The 24,164-nt window shown below is 38.4% G+C and overlaps 1 protein-coding gene across 3 annotated transcripts in view; it reads left to right on the plus strand.

Annotated features, from left to right (window-relative positions):
- NIPBL (NIPBL cohesin loading factor) overlaps positions 1–24,164 on the plus strand; it is a 137,429-nt gene that overhangs the window by 58,338 nt on the left and 54,927 nt on the right. For all 3 annotated transcript variants that reach the window (XM_033164072.1, XM_033164071.1, XM_033164073.1), the window contains exons 2-8: positions 3,361–3,504; positions 4,392–4,557; positions 7,643–7,773; positions 8,775–8,874; positions 10,016–10,167; positions 12,085–12,236; positions 13,566–13,659. In XM_033164072.1, the coding sequence (XP_033019963.1) occupies positions 3,441–3,504; positions 4,392–4,557; positions 7,643–7,773; positions 8,775–8,874; positions 10,016–10,167; positions 12,085–12,236; positions 13,566–13,659 (859 nt within the window). In that variant the 5' untranslated portion in view covers positions 3,361–3,440. The remainder of the gene's footprint in view (positions 1–3,360; positions 3,505–4,391; positions 4,558–7,642; positions 7,774–8,774; positions 8,875–10,015; positions 10,168–12,084; positions 12,237–13,565; positions 13,660–24,164) is intronic.

A 24,164-nucleotide genomic window follows, 5' to 3' on the forward strand; every position in this document is an offset into this window, starting at 1 on the left:
ATTTGCATATTTATTACAGAGGAAAATTATGTATAAGTAGCATAGACATCTTGTTTTTGCCTGGTGGGAAAACACTGTTCTGCTCTGTAACTGCAGAACTTCTATAAGGTTCTGGGCATTCCATATCAAAGTAAGGGATTTTGCTTAGTATCCTCATGGGTAGAAGGAAAGCAAAAACAAACAATTTATTTTACAATTCCATTCCTGCTCTCTCAGAAAATAATATTTGAAATACAAAACAGGGATCTGGATTGCATTATGCCAAAGTTTTGGACAATGCTCTTAGCTAGTATAAAAGTTATATTCAGATGCAAATTAATATACATCAACTGTTATAGCAAACAATTGGAATACGTGTTTGTTCAGGAACTTGTATTATATGGCGGCGTGGGCGGGGAGGGGGGGAGATACTTGATTTATACCAATTATTATTTGATGTACTTTTCTGATACTCACTGATTTTAAATATTTTGATCTATTCACTTTTGAGTTTTTGTACTGAGGGCTGTTACTTATACCTCTTTAAGATGACTGCTAGTGCTGCCTCTCATGCCTTGTTTGCTAACAGTTTTGTCTTATTTCACCTGTTGCATTCAGAATTTCAAACAAGTATTACAAGAATTGCTGTACAGTAACTTTGATCTGAGACTATAGGAAAGTATGCGCCCTCTTGTGGACAAATCCAAATTTATACTTAGAAAAAATAATGTTACTTAGACAGTGCATGTGTAAGGATTACTTTGAACGATATAATCAAATTGAAGCCCTTTTCCTATAACTTGTTTTATGAAAAGAAGATGACTTAATTTCTGTCTTATATGGATCAAAATAACCATAGAGAATCAGCTGTATCAATAAAGCTGTTCATATATTATTACATCTTTTAAAAAATGTTTTCCTCAATCTTCAAATTTATTTCTTCTTCCTAAAGATACACAGTTCTAGCTGCAGAAGGTATACTATGATAATGAAGGGCATATGGAAATCTGCTTTAATACTGTCTGCTCTGATGACTGGCCAGGTTCTCCAGGAGAGGTCTTTCCCATTACGTGCAACTTAATCATGTAACTGGAGATTGAATTAGGAACCTTCTGAGTGCTAAACCTTTGCTTTACTACTGAACTACAGCCTTTTTCTTAACCCTCAGATGTCTCCAGCAGTTATATTTGTTATATTGTAAACTTAAAGCCTCCCAGCAACTGGACAAAAATAACAGCAAAATAAGCTGTCATTTTTCATCACATAATTGATTCTTATGTGTGTTATACTTTTGTTTGGATTTGTAATTGCCTTGTTCATTTTTTGGTAACAGCCCTTAAAGCTGCCAGTTGTAATTAGCATCTTGAATTAGGAATTTATGGAGCAACGAGATGGATATGGTCCATGCCAGTAAGTCTTGAATAGTAAGGTGAAACCCAGCATTGAGATGGAATATAATTGCATTTTCTCTTAGTACGTTTTAATCTTTTGCAACAAAATACTTTAATGTTGGTTGATTGCTGTGTAAAATTACAGTAATGATTGGTCTGGCATCATCATTGGTGACAGCAAACACTGACCTTTGGGGAGTGTGTGGAAGCATTTGAGAAATCTAAGGCACCCTACTTTGTCTTATCAAAACTTTGATCTTAAACTGGTGGGCTGGGACCCACTCCTGGGTCATGGCATGATCTAAGGTGGATCACAAGAGCAGCACTACCACTGAGGGGGAAAAATAAAGAACTGGATCACCAAATGCATGTTTGGGTTAAAGGTTGGTCCTGCATCTAAAAAGTTGAAAATTGCTGTGTTAAAAGAACAAGAGTTTTAGTAGGCTGAAATGTAACTGGAGGATACTTTTGTTCTTAATTGCGTTTCATGATAGCACAATCCATGATAGCATAATTGTTTCATTCCTAATGGGTTTTGAAATGTGGTAGTCATATGAACTGCATGAAACTGAATGTGACTTGTCTAGATGAACATTCTCTAATTAGCCCCATCTTGAAATTACACTATATTCTGTAACTTGTCTGCAAAAAGTTAATCTAAACAGTTTCTGTTATAACACCATTGTCCTGATCTAGCTAAGATCTTCAGCTGTTAAAAAAACATAGATAAATGTGGCATATACAGTTCCCCAATCTGATCTGTCTTCCCTTTGCTACTCAGTAACTGGACTGTGTGACATATGATGTATGTATTTTTGTGCTTTATGGTTTATTAACTTCCAAATAGCAGTAGATCACTATCTGCCTGTAAGTTCCACAGCGATGATTGTGCAAAAGTTGCCTTTTGATATTCTATAAGACATTCTGCTGATGTGTGGAGATTAGTGAAATTAGCTAGGCATTAACTATAGATGTAAAAGCAAATGCTCTTATTTCCAGTCTTTCACTTATTTCCATTTGTCATGTGCTCTGTATGGCTAAGAAACTTTATAGTATTGTGTTTTGTTAAATGGTCAGAATGTATAATTAAAACTTACTTGACATTAAAGGCTTATTTCACACTACGTAGAGATAAACCCAGGTTTGTGACCAAGCGTATCTACATCAGGGAGCCACTCATTACTTCCTGTGAAGTGTCTGTCTGTAGGACCCAAGTGATTTCCAATACTTTTTTAAGAGTCACATTTATACTTCAGATGTGCAATTAACTCACTTTATCAGCACATTTAAAAAAAATGTGTGAAAGGAAACTGTTTTACCTTGCTGATTTATAGTAATGGTTCATCAAGAAATAACTGCTTTCACATGTTAATTATTCACATGTTAATTATTTAATCTAGAGGATCACTAGAGACATGTGATTAGTTTTTTCTAATTTCCCAACTGTGCAGATAAATACACAAAACTGAATAACCTACACAAATTTTAATTGGCCACATGTTTGGGGCGGGGGTTGACTGGTGACTTTACAAACTGCTTACCTAGAAGAAAGTGTCATCTGTGTAATGTCTGTCTATAAAATCATGACAAAATCGAAAATTCTTTCTAGTAGCACCTTAGAGACCAACTGAGTTTGTTCCTGGTATGAGCTTTCGTGTGCATGCACACTTCTTCAGATACGTATCTGAAGAAGTGTGCATGCACACGAAAGCTCATACCAGGAACAAACTCAGTTGGTCTCTAAGGTGCTACTAGAAAGAATTTTCGATTTTGTTTTGACTATGGCAGACCAACACGGCTACCCACCTGTAACTGGAACTATAAAATCATGGCAGTTGTTTTCCTTGTGTTTATGAAATCAGTAGATTCTTTACCTTTTTTTTTACTATAGCTGCTGTAAGAATAATAAAGTTCAGTAAAATTAGTTTTTTACATACTTGGGAACTTCTTGGTGGTTCTTTGCAAAATAAGTATTTCTTTCTCATTCCAGTGCTTGGGAGATGGGAAGTAATGATAGCTGGCATCCGAACTAAGATCTGTGTGTAGGCACTACCATCCCAACATTTCAGGATGAATGGGGATATGCCTCATGTTCCCATCACTACTCTTGCAGGGATTGCTAGTCTCACAGACCGTAAGTATCTCTCTTGAGTTTTGTTGCAATTCATTAATTAACTCGTTGGGGAGCAAAATTTTGAATTGCACATTTATTTTTATGGTGGGGGTGGGTTTAGTTTTCTTTAAACTCTCTCTGCCCTTTGGCATTTTATGGGTTTCTCTCTATGTGTCAGTGGATAAAAGTTGGAGGGGTATTGTGTCCTTCTCTTGGGCAGATGACCATAGGGCCTTTTGTGGAATCTGGTACCTACTAAAGAATGTTTTATTCATAATTTAATAAAAACTTTGAGATTGAAACCTGCATAGTGAAGTGCAGCTGCTACACTATAATCTCTATACACCCAACCTTCCTCTTGTGCAGAAGGATGGCGTTCCTTTGTTCTGGTTTGAAATGAAAGCTGCAGCACCTTACTAGGGTCCCTTTGTGGATGGGTGGTCACCTGCACACTCCTAGACTCTTCATGTGGGAAGATAGTAGGGATTAGGAAATGCCTTGTTTAGAGCATTGTAGATTTAGCTTCTATGAAGTGAAATTGACAGGACATATAAAACAAAATATATTCCAGGAGTAAGGAGAGTGCCTAAACATCCCCCAAATTCATTTTTGAAGGTCTATGCAACAGGGCACTGGTGCAGGTGGAACTGATAGTTTGACTGGTATGCATGGTGCTTAATAGTGAGACTAGTTTTGAAATTAATGCATCTAGTCCAGTTAAGGCATGGGTTTTGGCACTGGCAAAATACTGATTGTCACTAATGATGTAGTAGGCACTGTAACTGAGCACATTCCCAATCACAATCTGCACAATGCTCAAATTAGCAATGGAAGGTGGAGAGAAATGCTTTCTAAAACATTTGTGTATTGGTGGAATAATGCAATTTTTTTTACCTTTTTCAAAATAGTTTTGAACCAGCTTCCTCTTCCATCACCTTTACCTGCTACAACTACAAAAAGCTTGCTCTTTAATGGACGAATTGCAGAAGAGGTGAACTGCCTTTTGTCCTGTAGAGATGAAAATCTGGTTTCACAGCTTGTGCACAGCCTCAACCAGGTTTCAACAGATCATATGTACGTATTAAAAGTCACTACACAAATTAATGTCAAAAAGTTTCAGTGTAAACTATAGCAGAGGCAGGTTATAGATATTATTGTGTTGTTCTATCCTAATAGAATTCAAGATTCTGTAATTATTGAACATGGCTGTATATTTTTCAGCAACAGATGGCCACTTACCTATTATTGTGCTGGATTGGATGTCAGCTATAAACTACAGATTGGTGCTGTAGAAACTAATTTCAAAGAAGGTGGTTTGAATGGATCTTAAACTAAGAATTATTTTAGAGAACAGGGCACTTAATCAGTGGCCCTGTACTGACAAGATTAAACATCTCACCAGGGTCTACTCCCAATTATAATTTATTTGGAGAGATGTGGGAGAGGGCTGTATAAAAATGTACGTATTAGTTCTGAACAGTTGTAAGATTTCATAGAGAAGAATTTCTACCTAGGAAAGAGTTCTGGTCTGGGGGAAAGTGGCTCTAACATAAACCCCTAATGAATGTGTGGCTTATTGACCTGATGAAAATAGAGTGAAGACAATATGTTAAATGTTTAAGCAAAGTAATCTTATGGACAGTAGTATGATAGAACAGTACTGTAGGTGAGCTTAAGTATCCCGTCTGTTGACCTGCTTTTGGCATGTGAAAGCCGTATTTAATTTAGAGATGTATAATCTATATTTTTTTTAAAGCTTGCTCTGAAGATGAGGTCATAACCAGCTGGCACAGTGTGTTCCCATGACACTGAGCTAGGCCTAATCATAACAACTTGATCAAAAGTCCTGTAGGCATTTTTCATAGCTCCTCAAATAAAATAGATCAGATCTGGTGCTCAGTTCTAAAGACAGCCAAGATGGTTGCTCTGACTCCAATTATTGACAGGCAAAATCGAGACAGGCGAGGTATCTTTCTAATCAGAAACACAGTTGCCAGTATTGAGCCCAAAAGAACAATATAAAGTTTAAAATTTAGCTTCAGAATAAATTGGACAGAGGAATTGGTCAGAGAAAACAAGATAATGGATAGCAACACAAAACTGGTTGTGTAGAGATTGAGAGTGACTCTTCATTGATACATCACAAGGATGAGCAAAGAATTATTTACTTTTGACAATTTATATACTGCTTAATTACAATTGTCCCTCAGTGGTGTACAAGTAATTCAATACAATGATTTCCAGAGCTCAAGTGATTCTGGTTGTAACTGTCCAGAGTGCTGCTTCTATATACCATGTTACTATACTACAAGTTGGCCAGGCACTCTGAGACAAAGGAATGTGTTCTCATGAGGTAGTATCCAGGGGGCCAAGGAAAGTGAAGAACAACTATAGTTCAAATTAAGTCTGGGATAAAAAGTCAAGCAAGTTTCTCTAGACACCCCAAATTAATGAATTAGCAATTGAAATACAAAATAAAAATACTTTCTGTCTTACAGCTTCTTTTAAATAACGTTTATAGAACCCCTTTCTCCCCTGTTTTCTGCATTCCTATAAGCACTACTGAACCTGAATTAGAATATATGTGAAGAATAATAATTTAAAGAAAGGTTTTTTTACTTAATATTTTTATTTGTTTTTCTGTTATATCTTGCCATCAATACATACTCTGTTACATTCATGCATAAAATGAAAATAAAAGCGATAACATAAATAAAAATGAAAATAAAAGCTTTAACATAAATATAAAACATGAACATATAATAATAATCGTAGCATATCTAAATCCCTCCAAGTTGTTTAATTTCTATATATCTTTGCTTAACTTCCCTTCCACTCTTTCCTTGCTTTCCTATCTACTATCCTTTTAAACTGCGGTTTCTTATTCTTCTACCTTATTCTCATTACCTTACATAGTCTCATGTTGTTACACATACTGCTGAGTGCTTGTTCAACCTGTTATGATAGTTTTCTTGTTATAATACTTTTCCATACAGTCTGTATATGATGTCCAGTGCTCTTTCAGTTTCTTATCATCTTTATTTCTTAATCTGTTTGTCATACGGGCTAGTTCTATATACTCTAATATTTTGAGATGCCATTCTTCTCTTGATGGAAGTATATCTGTTCTCCATTTTTGTGCGATTAAGATTCAAGCGACTGTTGTCACATACATCCATAAGTTAATTTGGTGTTGTTGGTTTTTTTCGGGGGGGGGGGGGGATTTCTGACATTATTCCCAGAAGAAAAACTGGGTTCTTGGGGAACCTTCTTTTAAATATTTTTAAATATTTTAAATAATTCAGAGAAAGTTGCCTTTGCTGAACCATCACAGCTGTGGATACCTTCTGTGTTCTTCAGTTACAAACATGGAATTATCTGAATTACCTATATTAGAAAAAAATGTATACTTGAAACAAATCACTTGGAGAGTCACTAATGCCACTTTCCTTTATATATGCTGATGAAATTAAGATTCAAACAAATAAGGAAAGTTTCATTGCCTAGAAGTGATGTGTATAATAATAATAATAATAATAATAATAATAATAATAATAATTTATTTATAGCCCGCCCATCTGGCCAGGTCTGTTAGGCACACACTGTTAGGCAGCAGTAGGTATTTGTTACTCCACCTAGGATTGTTCCAGTGTCAAATAGGAGTGTTAGTACCTGTGAGACCCCTTTGTGAAGAGTTTCAGCATTACTATTGATAGGTACAGAAATCTAAAATGGGGGAAATACAGTGGTACCTCGGGTTCCGAACTTAATTCGTTCTGGAAGTCCATTCTTAACCCAAAACTGTTCTTAACCTGAGGCGCGCTTTTGCTAATGGTGCTTCCCGCTGCTGCTGCCGTGCCGCCAGTGCATGATTTCCCTTCTCATCCTGGGGCAAAGTTCGCAACCTGGAGCAACTACTTCTGGGTTAGCAGAGTTTGTAACCTGAAGCGTTTGTAACCCGAAGTGTTTGTAACCTGAGGTACCACTGTACTTCAAACAATGCCCATGTACTCTGTCATAGAAACATGAGTTGCAACAGTTCGCATTGGAAAGAAAAAAGGATATGTGTTAATGATCTTGTACAAATTTTCTGTTTAGTAACTTCCTGTATTTTTGAAAGAAATCTCACCAATCCCTGTTTGTTTATCTCCAATGTCAGAGAATTGAAAGATAACCTTGGCAGCGATGATCCAGAAGGAGATATACCAGTCTTGCTGCAGGCTGTCCTGGCAAGGAATCCTAATGTTTTCAGGGAGAAAAGCATGCAAAACAGATACGGGGTACAAAGTGGTGAGAGTTTTTATTCATTTTATTATTTCTAAGCAAGATCATATTCAGCTTTGTTACTTTTCATTGTGATACTCTAAACTTATTGTGGATACAATTCAGATTCTTATAGTTGGTTTTCTGTTATTATATGAAAATGTGCTGTGATTCAGATGAATTAGACACAAGAGCATTCACTTTCAAACAAGTGCATCTGTTCCTAGCAGCGCTACTTTTTATGTTCTTCTGCAGTGCCTAGCATACAGTACCACTGGACCTAAGTAAATGTTAAGTAGTACAGCCACTTGAGGATTATCCCGAGCCAAGTATTTCAAGGTAGCAACCCAGTCAGATGGGCAGGGTGCTAATATTATTATTATTATTATTATTATTATTATTATTATTATTATTAGCATAATATCTGACAAACTTTTGCCTTGGCCATTGCTCCATTTCCTCTGGAAGTTCTGAGGAGATGAAAAGATGTAGCAAATTGGCAGCTCTAAACTTGCCCATACATTAGTAAGTTCAAATTATGGTATGGGTTCAAAATTATGCACATTATGATTTTGTGTGTATTGTCTAAATTGAACTATTGTTTTCTGACCTGTAGAATAAAGGGAAGGTATAGTATATTACTTTTTTCTACTATACCTTCAGCAGTAATCCAGTAGTATTTCATGTGTGCTACATTAAGATAAGCACCTGTAACTGCTCTGAAGAATTGCAGAAAGCTGTAGGGCTATGTGTGCTGCTGAGAATGGATTTTGAGATGCTGGCCAATTGTGTGTGTGTGTGTGTGTGTGTGTGTGTGAGAGAGAGAGAGAGAGAGAGAGATGTTGCTCAGATACCATTGTCATATGCACAAATGTGTTTGATGCTTGTAATACTTTATCTAGATAATAGCTATAGTTGAAGATATTTTGCAATAGTTGTGACAAATGGAAAACAAAGCATTGGATTAAATATACAAGTGAGTAGATACTTTGATGTGACTTTTAAAACTTTTTTTGTTTTGTTTTAAGGAATGATGATGCCGCAGTACAAACTGTCTCAGAATTCCATGCATGGTAGTCCTGCATCTTCCAATTATCAGCAAACCACTATCTCTCATAGCCCTTCCAGGTAAATGAAGTTTGTAACATAGGATTCTAATTTTTTAAGCCTGTTTATATAACCTATTTAATATTTTGAGTAAGGACGACTGTTTTTCTAAATATTGAAGTGAGGCACTTTGAACCCCAGACAAAACACATACCGGTAACTAGATGAACCATAAAAAGATGGCATACAGTATGATGCAAGGCTGTAGGGGTAGGATTCAGTAGAGTGTGCATCCAGAATTTAGATATTCAACACTGAGCCCCCATAAACTGTACATAAACACAAATTCTGATAGATTCTACAAAACTGCAATTGATTCTCTGTTAAGAGATGTCAGTGAAATAGTAATTTGGGCAGCAAAAATGAAAATGAACTTACGAAATACACAAGGACTGTTCTATAAATATTTGACAATAAAAGGAATTATTTGATATTTAATGCAAGGTGTGTTGACTTACTAAAGTCTTGGTATTATGCAAACAATGCACTTATAGTATAATCAGTTAGAAAAGGTTGCTAGGATATACATGGACAAGGAAAGTAGTGCTTGCACTTCTTTTTCCAATTTTCATTTACTTGTGTAAAGAAAAGGAAGAAATTTCTTAATCTTTATAAATTCATTAGTCAGACTTGTTTTTCTAATTTTTTTTATACAGGGTTCATTACAGATCTTAATGAATAATATATAATGATCTTTAAACAAATCAATTTTAGATTCTGATAGTCTGATCCCCCTGCTCTATCTAAATTATTGGAGGCATATTTGACAAACCAGTCTGCCAGTAGAAGCTCCACAAGGACTTTCACTAGTGCAACAGGGCTTCCCCCCCTTCCTCCCCCATTGACTCTTGGGGTATGGGGTGGAAGAGCTCTCGAGACAGTTTCAGGGGAGGAGACCATGGACCGTTCCTCCCTGGGATAATACTGGTCTTTCCAACAGTACAGGACTATTTGAAGAATGTCCTCCTCTGGGAGATCTATATGGACCTTCCATGAGTTGAAGAAGCTTTCTGCTCATGGAAGAGCACCTATGGATCCAATCCATTAATTACTAGGAATTGTATTATCTGTTTATTGTATTGTATAATATCTGTGAAATTATTTGAGGAAAATCATGTTTAGATTGATGTTCATATATGCTTCGTTTGGATTTTATTTACAGTAGATTTGTGCCACCACAAACAAGCTCTGGTAATAGATTTATGGCACCACAAAACAGCCCTGTGCCTAGTCCATATGCTCCTCAAAGCCCTGCAGGATATTTGCCATATTCACACCCTCCAAGTTACACGCCTCACCCGCAGATACAGCAAGGTATTTCTTTTCTCTGTGTCTTTGGAACATTTATATGTACAGAGTTGGTTTTTGTCACTGTATCACATTCTGATACACTATTCAAGCTAAGTACCTCTTCTTATATCAGAAATTCATACCTTACAACTGGTGAGCATATGGATAATGAAGAAAATATTCAAATGTGCTGCTGGTGACTGATTCTACTTCTAAGAATTAATCTTGAGCATTAAAACTATTTTTCACTTGTACTATAAAACAAAATACCAACACAGAAAATAAGATGGAGTAATTGCTCCCATTTTTATTTAATAGAATGTATTACATGTACACAAATTATTCTCTTTAAAATAGTTAAAGTTAGCTAATTTTTCTCTAAACCATTATTTCCACCTATTTGATAACACAACTTGCAGTTATAAACTACAGTTAAGTGGAAAACTTTAATCTTCAGAATAATTAATTTTATAACTATGAGCCAAAGCTTAAAGCTTAAAGGCACAAATTAGTTATGTTAGACCATTATTTTAAGTGTTACTATTAACAGAATTGTAAGTAAAACAAGAACAATTTTAACTACAATTATGTAAGTTAATATTATTATATTATATTATATTATATTATATTATATTATATTATATTATATTATATTATATTATATTATATTATATTATATTATATTATATTATATTGTTATATTAATTATATTATATAATTGTTAATATTGTTCTTATTGTTATACCATGTGTTTCTGGGGGGCTTCCGACACATATAAAAACATAGTAAAACAAAAGCTGGTGCAACAAAAGTATAGGCTGCAAGCAGGTGATAATTAAAGTGTACACATGTCAGTAATGGATGCAAGATTTTGGCCTAGAATCACATCCCAACCATGTGCATCGGATGTTGGCATGTACTTCAGTTATATGATGAAATAGCAAAGGGCAAAGTTCCAGTTTGGGTGAAGATAGAAAATGTCAGAACAAACAAACAAACAAACAAACAAACAAATTCCTTCCAGTAGTACCTTAGAGACCAACTGAGTTTGTTCTTGGTATGAGCTTTTGTGTGCATGCTTAGTTGACAAACTTAGTTGGTCTCTAAGGTGCTACTGGAAGTAATTTTTTTATTTTTTTTATTTTGTTTTGACTATGGCAGACCAACACGGCTACTGTGATAGAAAATGTGTTTGCTAGAAAAATAGTGAAGTGGCTTAAACAATTATGTGTGTATGAGAGGGTAAGGGATGGAAGTGGGGAAAAGTTCACATTTTCCATTTAATGAGTGGGGAGCAGTGCTTGTGATCCAGAAAGCTACAGTGGAGGCCTAAGTGCAGTGGAGAAACTCAGAATACAGTTGGTTTGGGTCAAAGAAGGGTAGAATGAATGGCAAGGTCAGGGAAACAGAGAAGACAGCAAAAGGGACAGGTAGAAATGCTAATAATTACCTCTCCAAAGCAGGGCGGAAGATTGCATAGGAATGGACTTCCTGGGATTCACAGTGACTCAAGAGTTAAGGGTTGGGGTTCTTTTTGAAAGTTTTTGAAGCAGTGAAATACAATGTATTGTATTGTCATACACTCTTGAGTTTCTTGACATCAAGAGGATGCCGAAGATGACTGCAAGGCACCTTAGTAACCATTAAGCAGATGGAATGGACATACAGAAAAAAGCCACAACTCTCCTATGCCTCACAGGTGCATTAGGGTCAAAGTCTGTGTGGAGCTTAGGCAAAACTTAGTTTAGGAACCATATTCATCTAGTCAGTCTTACAATTTGTGGAGTACTTGTCCTCAAAATCTGATCTTTGAAATACGTTTTTAGTTAAAGAAAACATAGAAACCACACTGATTAAATATAAATATGAAATCTGTGCTTGAAAATGTATGCTAGAAAATATTTAAACGTATCCATTCACTCTTATTTTCTCTTATTTCAGCTTCAGTATCCAGTCCCATTGGGATGAGGAATATACATGAAAATAAAGTTACAAGTCAGTTGTCAGGCAATTCAGCTAATCACCATGCTGATAATTCTAGACACGGCTCAAGTGAGGACTACCTGCAAATGGTGCACAGAATAAGCAGTGAAGTATGTAACAGACCATTTTAATGTTTTATAAACATTAAGGCACTGTTCCCTGAAAATAAATAAGAGTGTGTCCGTGTGTCTATGTGTCTATCATCTATTGTGAGTGTGTCTGTGTGCGTGTGTGTTAGGTACCTATGCTGTACATTAATTTTTGAAAGATGGAAAATTTTGTGCATACAGTTAAAACTTTAGCACAACTTCAGACTTTGTCTCTAGTCTGATTTTATAAATTAGTTCACTGAAAATGATACAGAGCAGTAGAAACATTGCCTTTGGGTGCTTCTGTTGAATACTGTACTTGAATGACAAATGATGATATTTTATGGCAAAGCATTCCTGTATTACTTTTGGTCAAGTAACCTACAAAATGAGATTAGTATTGATGATCCATAGTATGATGGTTTTTGAAGGAATACTTAATCTTGTGTGATAACTTGTTGAATTCTTAGTTCCTCACACTTCCTGGTATGTTTCACATATTTTGAAAGCTTTTTTGGGGTGCAGAGAGGGCATGATGCAATGTGAAACTGTTTCTATTTGGAAACAAGATGCTACAGTGGGGCCTTTTTAGGTTCTCAGGGAAATAGCTCCACATTGCATTTACTTTCAGAATGCATCACTGTAGCCCTAAACTGTTGATGGTTTTCCAGAGCTGTTTCATTCCCCTGGATGTGAGAGAAATAGACCTAGAGTATCCCTCCTCATCCTCTTGTAGTACTGGTTTTCCTCCACTACTTCCTCCAAGCTCTTAAAAAAAGCTGGAGAAAGAGATGGAGGAGTGTTTTCTTCTCAATTGAGACGCAAGTTTACTAAGAAATATTTTTCTCTTTAGCCCATGATTTGAACCAAAAAATCTAGTAATGCTTTGTTCGTAATTCTTAACTTTCATAGCTCGATTGTACTACCGGTACTATATGATTAATGCTTTTATTTTCATATACAGTGGTACCTTGGGTTACAAACACCTCGGGTTACAAACACTTCAGGTTACAGACTCCGCTAATTCAGAAATAGTAGCTCGGGTTAAGAACTTTACCTCAGGATGAGAACAGAAATTGTGCGCCAATGGCGCGGCGGCAGTAGAAGGCCCCATTAGCTAAAGTGGTACCTCAGGTTAAGAACAGTTTCAGGTTAAGAATGGACCTCCAGAACAAATTAAGTTTGTAACCAGAGGTACCACTGTAAAATGTAGTCCTTGTTGTTGCTAATATCTGGCATGCCAGACAAATTGCACTGGTAATTTTCCTTATGGCAACTTCATAAAAAGCAAAAGCAGGAAGTCATTGAAAAAACTGTTCCTTTCTAATAATCCACTAATATGATTCCTAGGAGGGCGATTCTTCAGTAAGGAACACTGCATCGTTTTCCTTGAGATCACCACAGTCCGTATGTTCTCCTGCTGGAAGTGATGGAACCCCTAAAGGTAAATGTATGGCTCTTTGATACTGTTGTAGATAAGAAACCTAGATCTGTGCCAAAAGTTCAGGACAAAGAAAGTTCAGGACAGAAAACTTGTGGATTTCTAAACAAGAACATGACTCTGTTAGATGAAAGGAAAATAAAAAATAACAAAATCCTTCCAGTAGCACCTTAGAGACCAACTACCGTATTTTTTGCTCCATAAGACGCACCCCTTTCCTCCTAAAATTAAGGGGAAATATCTGTGCGTCTTATGGAGCGAATGGTGGTCCCTGAAGCCGAATTGCCCAGGGGCCAAAAGCAGATAGTGGTGTTGAAAGGACCCCACTCAGCAGCTGATCAGCAAGAGATCAGGAGAGAGATAAGAGTTCTGGCTCCCTTTCAGCCCCGCCCTCCATTGTTGAATGTGCTGCAGAGGGAGGTTGTTTGTTTCCCCAGCGACATGTGACTGGCTGATTAGATTATCTGTCTGGAAACTGTAGAAATGGCTCCCTTTCCTTCAGAAGCTGCAGAAATGTGAGTTGAACCCCATAAAAAATGGGGCTTTTCCTCTTTGCAAAAGGAGCTTTGCTTTTCCCCCTTTGCAAAAAAGCTGCAAAACTTTTAGCTGATCCTCAAAAAAAAAAAAAAAAACCCAGGGCTTTTCCCTTTGCAAAAAAAGCCACAAAACTTTTAGCTGATCCTCAAAAAAACCAGGACTTTTCCCTTTGCAAAAAAAGCTGCAAAACTTTCAGCTGATCCTCAAGAAACCCAGGGCTTTTAGAGGAGGAAAACCAGGGAAAAAATTTTTTTTTCTTGTTTCCTCCTCTAAAAACAAGGTGCGCCCTATGGAGTGAAAAACACAGTAAGTTTGTTCTTGGTATTAGATGAAAGGATAACTCAACAATAACTTTTGATACACCTTGAAAATTGGCAGTCTTTCAACACATTGCCCATGTGGAGGGCTAAAGTGTATTTCAAGAGAGAGACTGTTTCACTGTATCATAGTTTAAATCTATAGTTTATTTTTAAGAAATATAAATAATACAGCCGATTTATTCTGGATATTCCTGATCTACATCAGAAAAAACTCCAGATTTCAGATTCATAACTGTTTATATATTTCATAACCCTCATACTGCTTAGAGTTTCGGCCTATCAAGCAGAATGCAGCTTGCAAAGCCATCTATTTTTTCTCCCTCCCTCCCTCTTTTATTTTTATTTTACAGTGATGGGAAGGGCCTGGAGGGCCACCTGGTCAGATGCCTATAACTTAAATGAAGCCTTTTCCAATATGTCTTTGACTACAGCTCCCATCAGCTCTAACCATCATGGTCAGTGGTTGGAGATGATGGGAGTTTTAGTCTATAACATCTGCAGGGCACCAGGTTGGGCAAGTCTGGCTTTAGTGTGTCACAGGTTTTGCAGGCATGCCTCACAGAGTAAAATAAATATCAGGATTCTTTACCTTACGTCCTGCCCTCAAAAATTGTTATTCAATTGGTAAACACTAATTCCTGATGAAACTGAACACCCAAAAAGTTGAAAAAACAATTCCAATTAGAAGTTTAAAAAAACTAAGAACATGTACCTTTTGTCAGTACATGTACACTATGTACTTACTTCTTCATGATATCATTAATTTTTTAGTCACATTGTTGGGGGGGGGGAAACATGTTTAGACCACTTGTTGGCTTAATAGTTTAGCTGAGCTCAGATATAAAGTTAGTTGCTGTACAACCTGAAGAATTTGTAATATTCTGTTACATCTTTTGTTGAATGCAACTCCTCTTTCCTTTACATCATACAGATATTGTATGTAGGAAATGTCTTCTATGTACATTAATGGGTTTGAATGTGTGGCAGACTGCTTTCTAATATTTTCTGGTTACAGAACTCTAGCACTGCCTGTCTTAAATAAAACCTTTATCTCTATTGTTGATGTACAGTGCTATAACCCCCCCATAGTATTGCTGCCCTTCTACCAGTGTTAATTAATTTTTGCGGTGATAGATAAAGCTCCCTTTATCCTTGGCAACTAAATGCATTACTAAATAAAAAGGTCACCCGTGCAATCTAGGCAAGGAGAAGGGTGTTCCATAACATGAGAGTCAACACCAAGAGCACTTTTTGTTCTTCATCCTATTTATTTTCAACCTGTTTATTGACAAGATGTACATTAAGAGTGCTAATAAGGGGCAGATTGAGTTGGCCATAGAGATTATTACTGGACAAAGACAAAGAAAGCAACCCTTTAGATAATACCAGTCAGATTTAGATCGTATCTAAAAAAGGAATTATTCTATGTTTATAATGTTTATGTTTTTATTTATAATCTGCACTTTCATAAAATATAGCAGGGTAGATTACAACACACAAGATATGATGAAATCAATCTTAAAAAAAGACATAAAGCATAATTAAAAAATACCAACAGATACTGGGTGATTAAAAAGAAAAAATCAGCCTGCCAAAACAGCACTGTTTTCAGAATACTTCTGAAGGCAGTCCGGAATGGTTCTCATTGAACTGCTACAGGTGTGCAGTTTTATAGGACAGGGCCTCCCACACTAAAGGCTTTGACTCCTAGCGAAAGCCAAACCTGTTGAGGCCCTCCATCTCATTGTGGAATGATGAGATCCAAAGGGCCGTTGACACAATTGCTCCCTAGTATTCTAGGGAGCTATGTGCAATAAAATAGACTAGATGACTGGAGCTGTTCTTATCCTTATAAAATTCATTGGTTGCTTTTTTTTTACCAAGTTAACTCAAAGCGACTTACAATATATAAACAAATGCTTACATTAAAACTGGAATTTAAAAAAAACCCAAAATATGAAAGTTCTTAGTTCTATTTTTCAAAAGCTGGAAAAAAACATCCCACCCACTCAAGGAAGCCATAGATAATTAAAAGCCAATCCCCCCCCCCTTTTTTTGGCTGGAGCCTAAAGATATGTGAAGATAGCACCAGCTGAGTTTCTCTGGGGAGAGCATTCCACAAGTGAGGAACTACTACTGAGAAGGCCCATTCTCATGATTCCACTCTCTGGACCTCCCATGGAGCAGGGTGGATGGGTGGGTACCTGAAGAAGGGCCTCAGATTATGATTACAGGTTCCATGTCAGTACATAGGAGGAAAAGCGATCCTTAGTCACTTAAAGCTTTATAGCACTTTGAATTGGGCCTGGAAACTAATTGGGGGCCAGTAAAGTTGGGTCAGGATTGGTTTTATAGGCTCAGATTGTCTTGCACTGATGAGCAAATTGGTTGATAAATTCTGCACCAGCTGAAGTTTCCAAACTGCATTCAAAGGCAGCCCCACATATAATGCATGGTAGTAATCTAATGTAGAGATCACCAGAGCATAGACAACAGAAGTTGGACTAAAGGTAAAAGGTAAAGGACCCCTGGACGGTTAAGTCTAATCAAAGGTGTCTATGGGGTGCAGTGCTCATTTCTTTTCAGGCCAAGGTAGCCAGCATTTGTCTACTTGCACTGGTGTGCTTTCGAACTGCTATGTTGGCAGAAGCAGGGACAGAGCAACTGGAGCTCACCCCATTGCATGGATTCAAACCACCAACCATCCAATCGGCAAGCCCAAGAAGCTCAGTGGTTCAGACCACAGTTCCACCTGCTGTTGGATTATCCATGTCCAGATAGAGGAGTAACTGCACCTCCTGTTGAAACTGATGGAGCAGCATGACCAAGACCACTTGAGCCTCAAGTGACAGTAATGGATCCAGAAGTACCACCAAGCTATGTACCTGCTCCTTCAGAGGGAATGTAACCCTATCCAGAGCAGGCCACCTCCCATTCACCAGACTAGGGAACCATCCACTAATGGTGCCTCAGTCTTCTCCGGATTGAGCTTCAGTTTATTGGCTCTCATCCAGTCTATTAATGAGGCAAGACATTGGTCCAACATATCCACTGCTGCAGCTGAAGATATAAAGAAGATGAGCTGCTCATCAATAGCATATTGCTGATAATGTACTTAAGACTTGAGATGACCTCACTCAGTGATTTCCTGCAGATGTCGAACAACATGGGGGATTAATCTGAATTCTGTGGAACCCCAAATTGAAGACTCCATGGGACTGGATGGCACTCCCCAAGCATCACCTTCTGGAAACAATCATCCAAGTAGTATTGGAACTACTACACAGTGATGCCACCTACCCCCAACTCAGAAAGCCATTCCAGAAAGATAACGTGGTCAGTGGTATTGAAAGCTGAGATTAAAGACAAATAATGGGTACACATACTCCTTTCTCCCAACAGAAGTCAAAATACAGGATGACCAAAGCAGTTTCCATCAGGATCCCTAAGTCTCAAAGGGCAGGCTGTCTTAATTGCTCCCCCACCCTTGCAGTGGGGATACTGCTAGCTTCACTAGGAAGTCCAATCTTCACTAGGAAGTGGTCTGGCCATGACAACAGAGTCACAGAGACACCCACCCCCTGCTATTTCTAGACCACCCCTCTCCCTACTTGGAGCAAAGACAAAGTAAAGGGTATCTGAGACAGTTGCCATGGAGGCCATGAAATTGTGAGCTGCTCGAACTGCAGGCTTGGCATGGATGCTGAAATCACCCAGAATTATTGTCTGGGATTCCTGCAACACCATGCCCAAGACTTGCTCAGTCAGGGCAGCTTGGTGGGTGGTACAACAAAAGCATGCCTAAAGTGTCCCTATGACCAGAGTCAGATGCAGACCCTCTGGTCCAGCCCTGGGGCATAGAGATTTCCCAATGAGGGAGAATGAACTTTGGTGAACCACTGTAATCCCATCTCTCTAGCCTGGGTTGGTGCTGCACTGAGTCCACAGTGGGATAGAACTGGGAAAGATATGGCTCACCCTCCTCTCCTGCTCACACCTTATTGCAAAAAGGATTTTTTGGAGTTGGAAAATATTCAGAAAAGGGCAACCAAAATGATCAATGGGATAGTGCAAATCCTCTCTAAGGAAAGGTTGCAAGATTTGGGACTTCATAGTTTACAGAAAACGCGACTAAGAGGTTACACGATAGAAGGTTATACAATTATGCATGGCATGGAGAAAGCGGATAGAGGAAAGTTTTTCTCCCTCTCTCATAACAATAGAACTTGTGGACATACAAAGAAGCTGAATACTGGAAGATTCAGGAAACATAAAAAGAGTACTTCTTTACATATTGCACCACTAACTGAGGAATTAACTCCCACAGGAGGCAGTGATGGCTACCATCTTGGATGGCTTTAAAAGAGGATTTGACAAGTTCAGGAGAGGGAGTCAGTAGAGCTTTCAATGGCTACTAGCTATGATGGCTATGCCATCAGTAATGGTTATGAATACTAGGTTTTGGAAACACAGAAGGGAATGGTGCTCTTGTGCTTGGGTCCTGCTTGTTGGTTTCCCACAGGCATCTGATTGGCCACTGTGAGAACAGGATGCTGAACTAGATAGGTCATTTATCTGACCCAGCAGGCTCTTCTTATATTCTTTTTTCTTGGTAATGCACACCCTGGTCAGCACTTTTATCAACAATTAGATAATGTGTGAGCATGGTCTTAATATTCATTAACCTAGAATTTAGCAACAGCACCACTTAGCTATTGAGCACAGTGAATGAGCACCCAGGGTCACGGGGCTGTGGAGAGGCAGATACAAGCACCAGATGCAAGCTATCTCCATTGTCTGCACCCTTTGTGATGCCTACCATTCCCTTCGATTCCCATTATTAAATGGTGCATGTTTATTCCATACTTTTAAAAAGCATCTTCCATTATTTTCTTTGCCTTAGCTTGTTTAACTGATACTTCCTGAGAAGTGGTTGAAAAATTGCATAGTTGTGATTTGATACCAAGTCCCAGCATTAAAAGTCCAGCTATTTGACATCCAAGAATAGGTGGGCACTAGATGAAGAAACAAAGCTTAAACAATCACAAGCTAATCAAATGGTTAGCATTTTTTCTTCAAAGGCTTGAATATTAGTTTAAATTTATATCACCCTTTTGTTGCACTGTATTAGACCAAAGGCATGCCTTAAATACTATTATTTTTTAAAAATGGCAAGCTAGTTCTTACCCCTAACATATTAGAGAAGGGTGTGTGTGTGTATTTAATACAGCGGTACCTCGTGTTATGTACTGTCCCCCTTATGAATGCTGCGGGTTATGCGCTCCGCTAACCTGGAAGTAGATGACCATTGTTGTGACCTTTGCCCCGGGATGTGAGTGGAAGTCGTGCTCCGGCAGCGCGGCAGCAGTGGGAGGCGCTATTAGAGAAAGCGCGCCTCATGTTACGAGCGATTTCCTGTTATGAATGGACTTCCGGAATGGATTAAGTATGTAACATGAGGTACCACTGTACTTTGACTTCTGTTCTGCTTTAATAATTTGTTACAGGTAAGTAATTTCTATTTCAGGAATTAGATCTCTTCCTGATCATTCTTGAAAAGAAGTAAAAGTGTTGATGCCAACAAACCAATTTTTTTATTTTAAGAATGCTTCCGTTTGTCCTGATCCAGGGAAAATTCTGAAACAGACTTCTGTGTGTTTACTTTATGCAGAGGCTCATCCAGGCTCACTTAAACTGGCTGAATGAGTTTTTATACACACATTGGGATGTGGATGTTCACTGAGGCACCACTTGTTATGCATGACTAGTTTTCTGTGGGTAGAGCTGGAACCAGGACCTTTAGCTCTTGTGTTTCCTTTTTAAGGAAAGTTTGAATTGGTTAACCAGTGTATGAAGACTGATTTTGTTGTTGTTGTTCAGTCGTTCAGTCGCGTTCCTTTTTAAGGAAAGTTTGAATTGGTTAACCAGTGTATGAAGACTGATTTTGTTGTTGTTCAGTCGTTCAGTCGCGTTCCTTTTTAAGGAAAGTTTGAATTGGTTAACCAGTGTATGAAGACTGATTTTGTTGTTGTTGTTCAGTTGTTCAGTCGTGGACCAAAGCAAGCCAGGCACCCCTATCCTCCACTGCCTCCCGCAGTTTGGCCAAACTCATGCCAGTCGCTTCAAGAACACTGTCCAACCATCTCATCCTCTGTCGTCCCCTTCTCCTTGTGCCCTCCATCTTTCCCAACATCAGGGTCTTTTCCAGGGAGTCTTCTCTTCTCATGAGGTGGCCAAAGTATTGGAGCCTCAGCTTCAGGATCTGTCCTTCCAGTGAGCACTCAGGGCTGATTTCTTCTCCAGCACCATAATTCAAAAGCATCAATTCTTTGGCGATCAGTCTTCTTTATGGTCCAGCTCTCACTTCCATACATTACTACTGGGAAAACCATAGCTTTAACTATACGGACCTTTATCGGCAAGGTGATGTCTCTGCTTTTTAAGATGCTGTCTAGGTTTGTCATTGCTTTCCTCCCAAGAAGCAGGCGTCTTTTAATTTTGTGACTGCTTTCACCATCTGCAGTGATCATGGAGCCCAAGAAAGTAAAATCTCTCTCTGCCTCCAATTCTTCCCCTTCTATTTGCCAGGAGGTGATGGGACCAGTGGCCATGATGTTAGTTTTTCGGATGTTGAGCTTCAGACCATATTTTGCGCTCTCCTCTTTCACCCTTATTAAAAGGTTCTTTAATTCCTCCTCACTTTCTGCCATCAAGGTTGTGTCATCAGCATATCTGAGGTTGTTGATATTTCTTCCGGCAATCTTAATTCCGTCTTGGGATTAATCCAGTCCAGCCTTTCGCATGATGAATTCTGCATATAAGTTAAATAAGCAGGGAGACAGTATACAGCCTTGTCGTACTCCTTTCCCAATTTTGAACCAATCAGTTGTTCCATATCCAGTTCTAACTGTAGCTTCTTGTCCCACATAGAGATTTCTCAGGAGACAAATAAGGTGATCCAGCACTCCCATTTCTTTAAGAACTTGCCATAGTTTGCTGTGGTCGACACAGTCAAATGCTTTTGCGTAGTCAATGAAGCAGAAGTAGATGTTTTTCTGGAACTCTCTAGCTTTCTCCATAATCCAGCGCATGTTCGCAGTTTGGTCTCTGGTTCCTCTGCCCCTTCAAAATCCAGCTTGCGCTTCTGGGAGTTCTCAGTCCACATGGTGCTTAAGCCTGCCTTGTAGAATTTTAAGCATAAGCTTGCTAGCGTGTGAAATGAGCGCAATTGTGCAGTAGTTGGAGCATTCTTTGGCACTGCCCTTCTTTGGGATTGGGATGTAGACTGATCTTCTCCAGTCCTCTGGCCACTGCTGAGTTTTCCAAACTTGCTGGCATATTGAGTGTAGCACCTTAACAGCATCATCCTTTAAAATTTTAAATAATTCAGCTGGAATATAATCACTTCCACTGGTCTTGTTATTAGCAGTGCTTTCTAAGGCCCATTTGACTTCACTTTCCAGGATGTCTGGCTCAAGGTCAGCAACCACACTACCTAGGGTGTACAAGACCTCCATATCTTTCTGGTATAATTCCTCTGTGTATTCTTGCCACCTCTTATTGATGTCTTCTGCTTCTGTTAGGTCCTTCCCACTTTTGTCCTTTATTATTGTAATCTTTGGACGAAATGTTCCTTTCATATCTCCACTTTTCTTGAACAGATCTCTGGTTTTTCCCATTCTGTTGTTTTCCTCTATTTCTTTGCATTGCTCGTTTAAGAAGGCCCTCTTGTCTCTCCTTGCTATTTTTTTGGAAATCTGCATTCAGTTTCCTGTATCTTTCACGATCTCCCTCGCATTTTGCTTGCCTTCTCTCCCCCGCTATTTGTAAGGCCTCATTGGACAGCCACTTTGCTTTCTTGCATTTCCTTTTCATTGGGATGGATTTTCGTTGCTGCCTCCTGTATAATGTTACGAGCCTCCATCCATAGTTCTTCAGGCACTCTATCCACCAAATCTAAATCCTTAAACCTGTTCTTCATTTCCACTGTGTATTCATAAGGGATTTGATTTAGATTGTATCTTACTGGCCCAGTGGTTTTTCCTACTTTCTTCAGTTTAAGCTGGAATTTTGCCATAAGAAGCTGATGGTCCGAGCCACAGTCAGCTCCAGGTCTTGTTTTTGCTGACTGTATAGAGCTTCTCCATCTTTGGCTGCAGAGAATATAATCAATCTGATTTCGATGCTGCCCATCTGGTGATGTTCATGTGTAGAGTCATCTCTTGTGTTGTTGGAAAAGAGTGTTTGTGATGACTAGCTTGTTCTCTTGACAGAACTCTATTAGCCTTTGCCCTGCTTCGTTTTGAACTCCAAGGCCAAACTTGCCAGTTGTTCCTTTTATCTCTTGACTCCCTACTTTAGCATTCCAATCCCCTATAATGAGAAGAACACCCTTCTTTGGTGTCATTTCTATAAGGTGTTGTAAGTCTTCATAGAATTGGTCAATTTCAGTTTCTTCAGCACCGGTAGTTGGTGCATAAACTTGGATTACTGTGATGTTAAAAGGTCTGCCTTGGATTCGTATTGAGATCATTCTATCATTTTTGACATTGCATCCCAGTACAGCTTTCGCCACTCTTTTGTTGACTATGAGGGCTACTCCATTTCTTTTACAGGATTCTTGCCCACAGTAGTAGATATGATAGTCATCCGAACTGAATTCGCCCATTCCCATCCATTTTAGTTCACTGATGCCCAGGATGTCAATGTTTATTCTTGCCATCTCATTTTTGATGACATCCAGATTACCAAGGTTCATGGTTCTTACATTCTAGGTTCCTATGCAATATTTTTCTTTACAGCATTGGACTTTCCTTTCGCTTCCAGGCATATCCACAACTGAGCGACCTTTCGGCTTTGGTCCAGCCGCTTCATCAGCTCTGAATCTACTTGTACTTGTCCTCCGGTCTTCCTCAGTAGCATGTTGGATGCCTTCCGACCTGAGGGGCTCATCTTCCAGCGTCATAACTTTTATATGCCTGTTGTATTTGTCCATGGAGTTTTCTTGGCAGGGATACTGGAGTGGCTTGCCAGTTCCTTCTCCAGGTGGATCACATTTAGTCTAAACTCTCCACTATGACCTGTCCATCTTGGGTGGTCCTGCATGGCATAGCTCATAGCTTCCCTGAGTTATTCAAGCCCCTTTGCCACGACAAGGCAGTGATCCATGAAGACTGATAGCAAACTTTAAATGCTTATTGATTTTGTTTCAACCCTAGAGTGGCATTAAGTTTATGATACACTACCTTGTAAATTAGATCTTTACAGTATCTGTTATGCTGCATGTATGATGCAGAGATCATCCATTCTCTAGCTCCATATGATTGTCAAGTGTATTTAAACTGTTAAACCTTGAATTTGAGGCAAGGTTGACCAGATTGATAATCTTCATAAGGTTTGTATTCTGCAAATCTGCTGATCTTCTAGAATTTCTAGACTGGTAGAAACCATTCTGCCTTGGAAAAAGATGTTAGGGATGAAATAAGAAAATCAACACTTTGTAGGGGTAACGCTTTTTTCAAGAGTGAAGAGCAGCATCAGTCCACAAACATGAAGAATGATCATGAGTTTTCCTCATGATAAAAATAAAAGAGAAATAAAAGAAAATCCTGTATGACATGTGAAACTTTGTTTCTTGGGGTCTTGCCTTCA

The sequence above is a fragment of the Lacerta agilis genome, chromosome 11, assembly GCF_009819535.1.
Source record: "Lacerta agilis isolate rLacAgi1 chromosome 11, rLacAgi1.pri, whole genome shotgun sequence".
NCBI lineage: Eukaryota > Metazoa > Chordata > Lepidosauria > Squamata > Lacertidae > Lacerta > Lacerta agilis.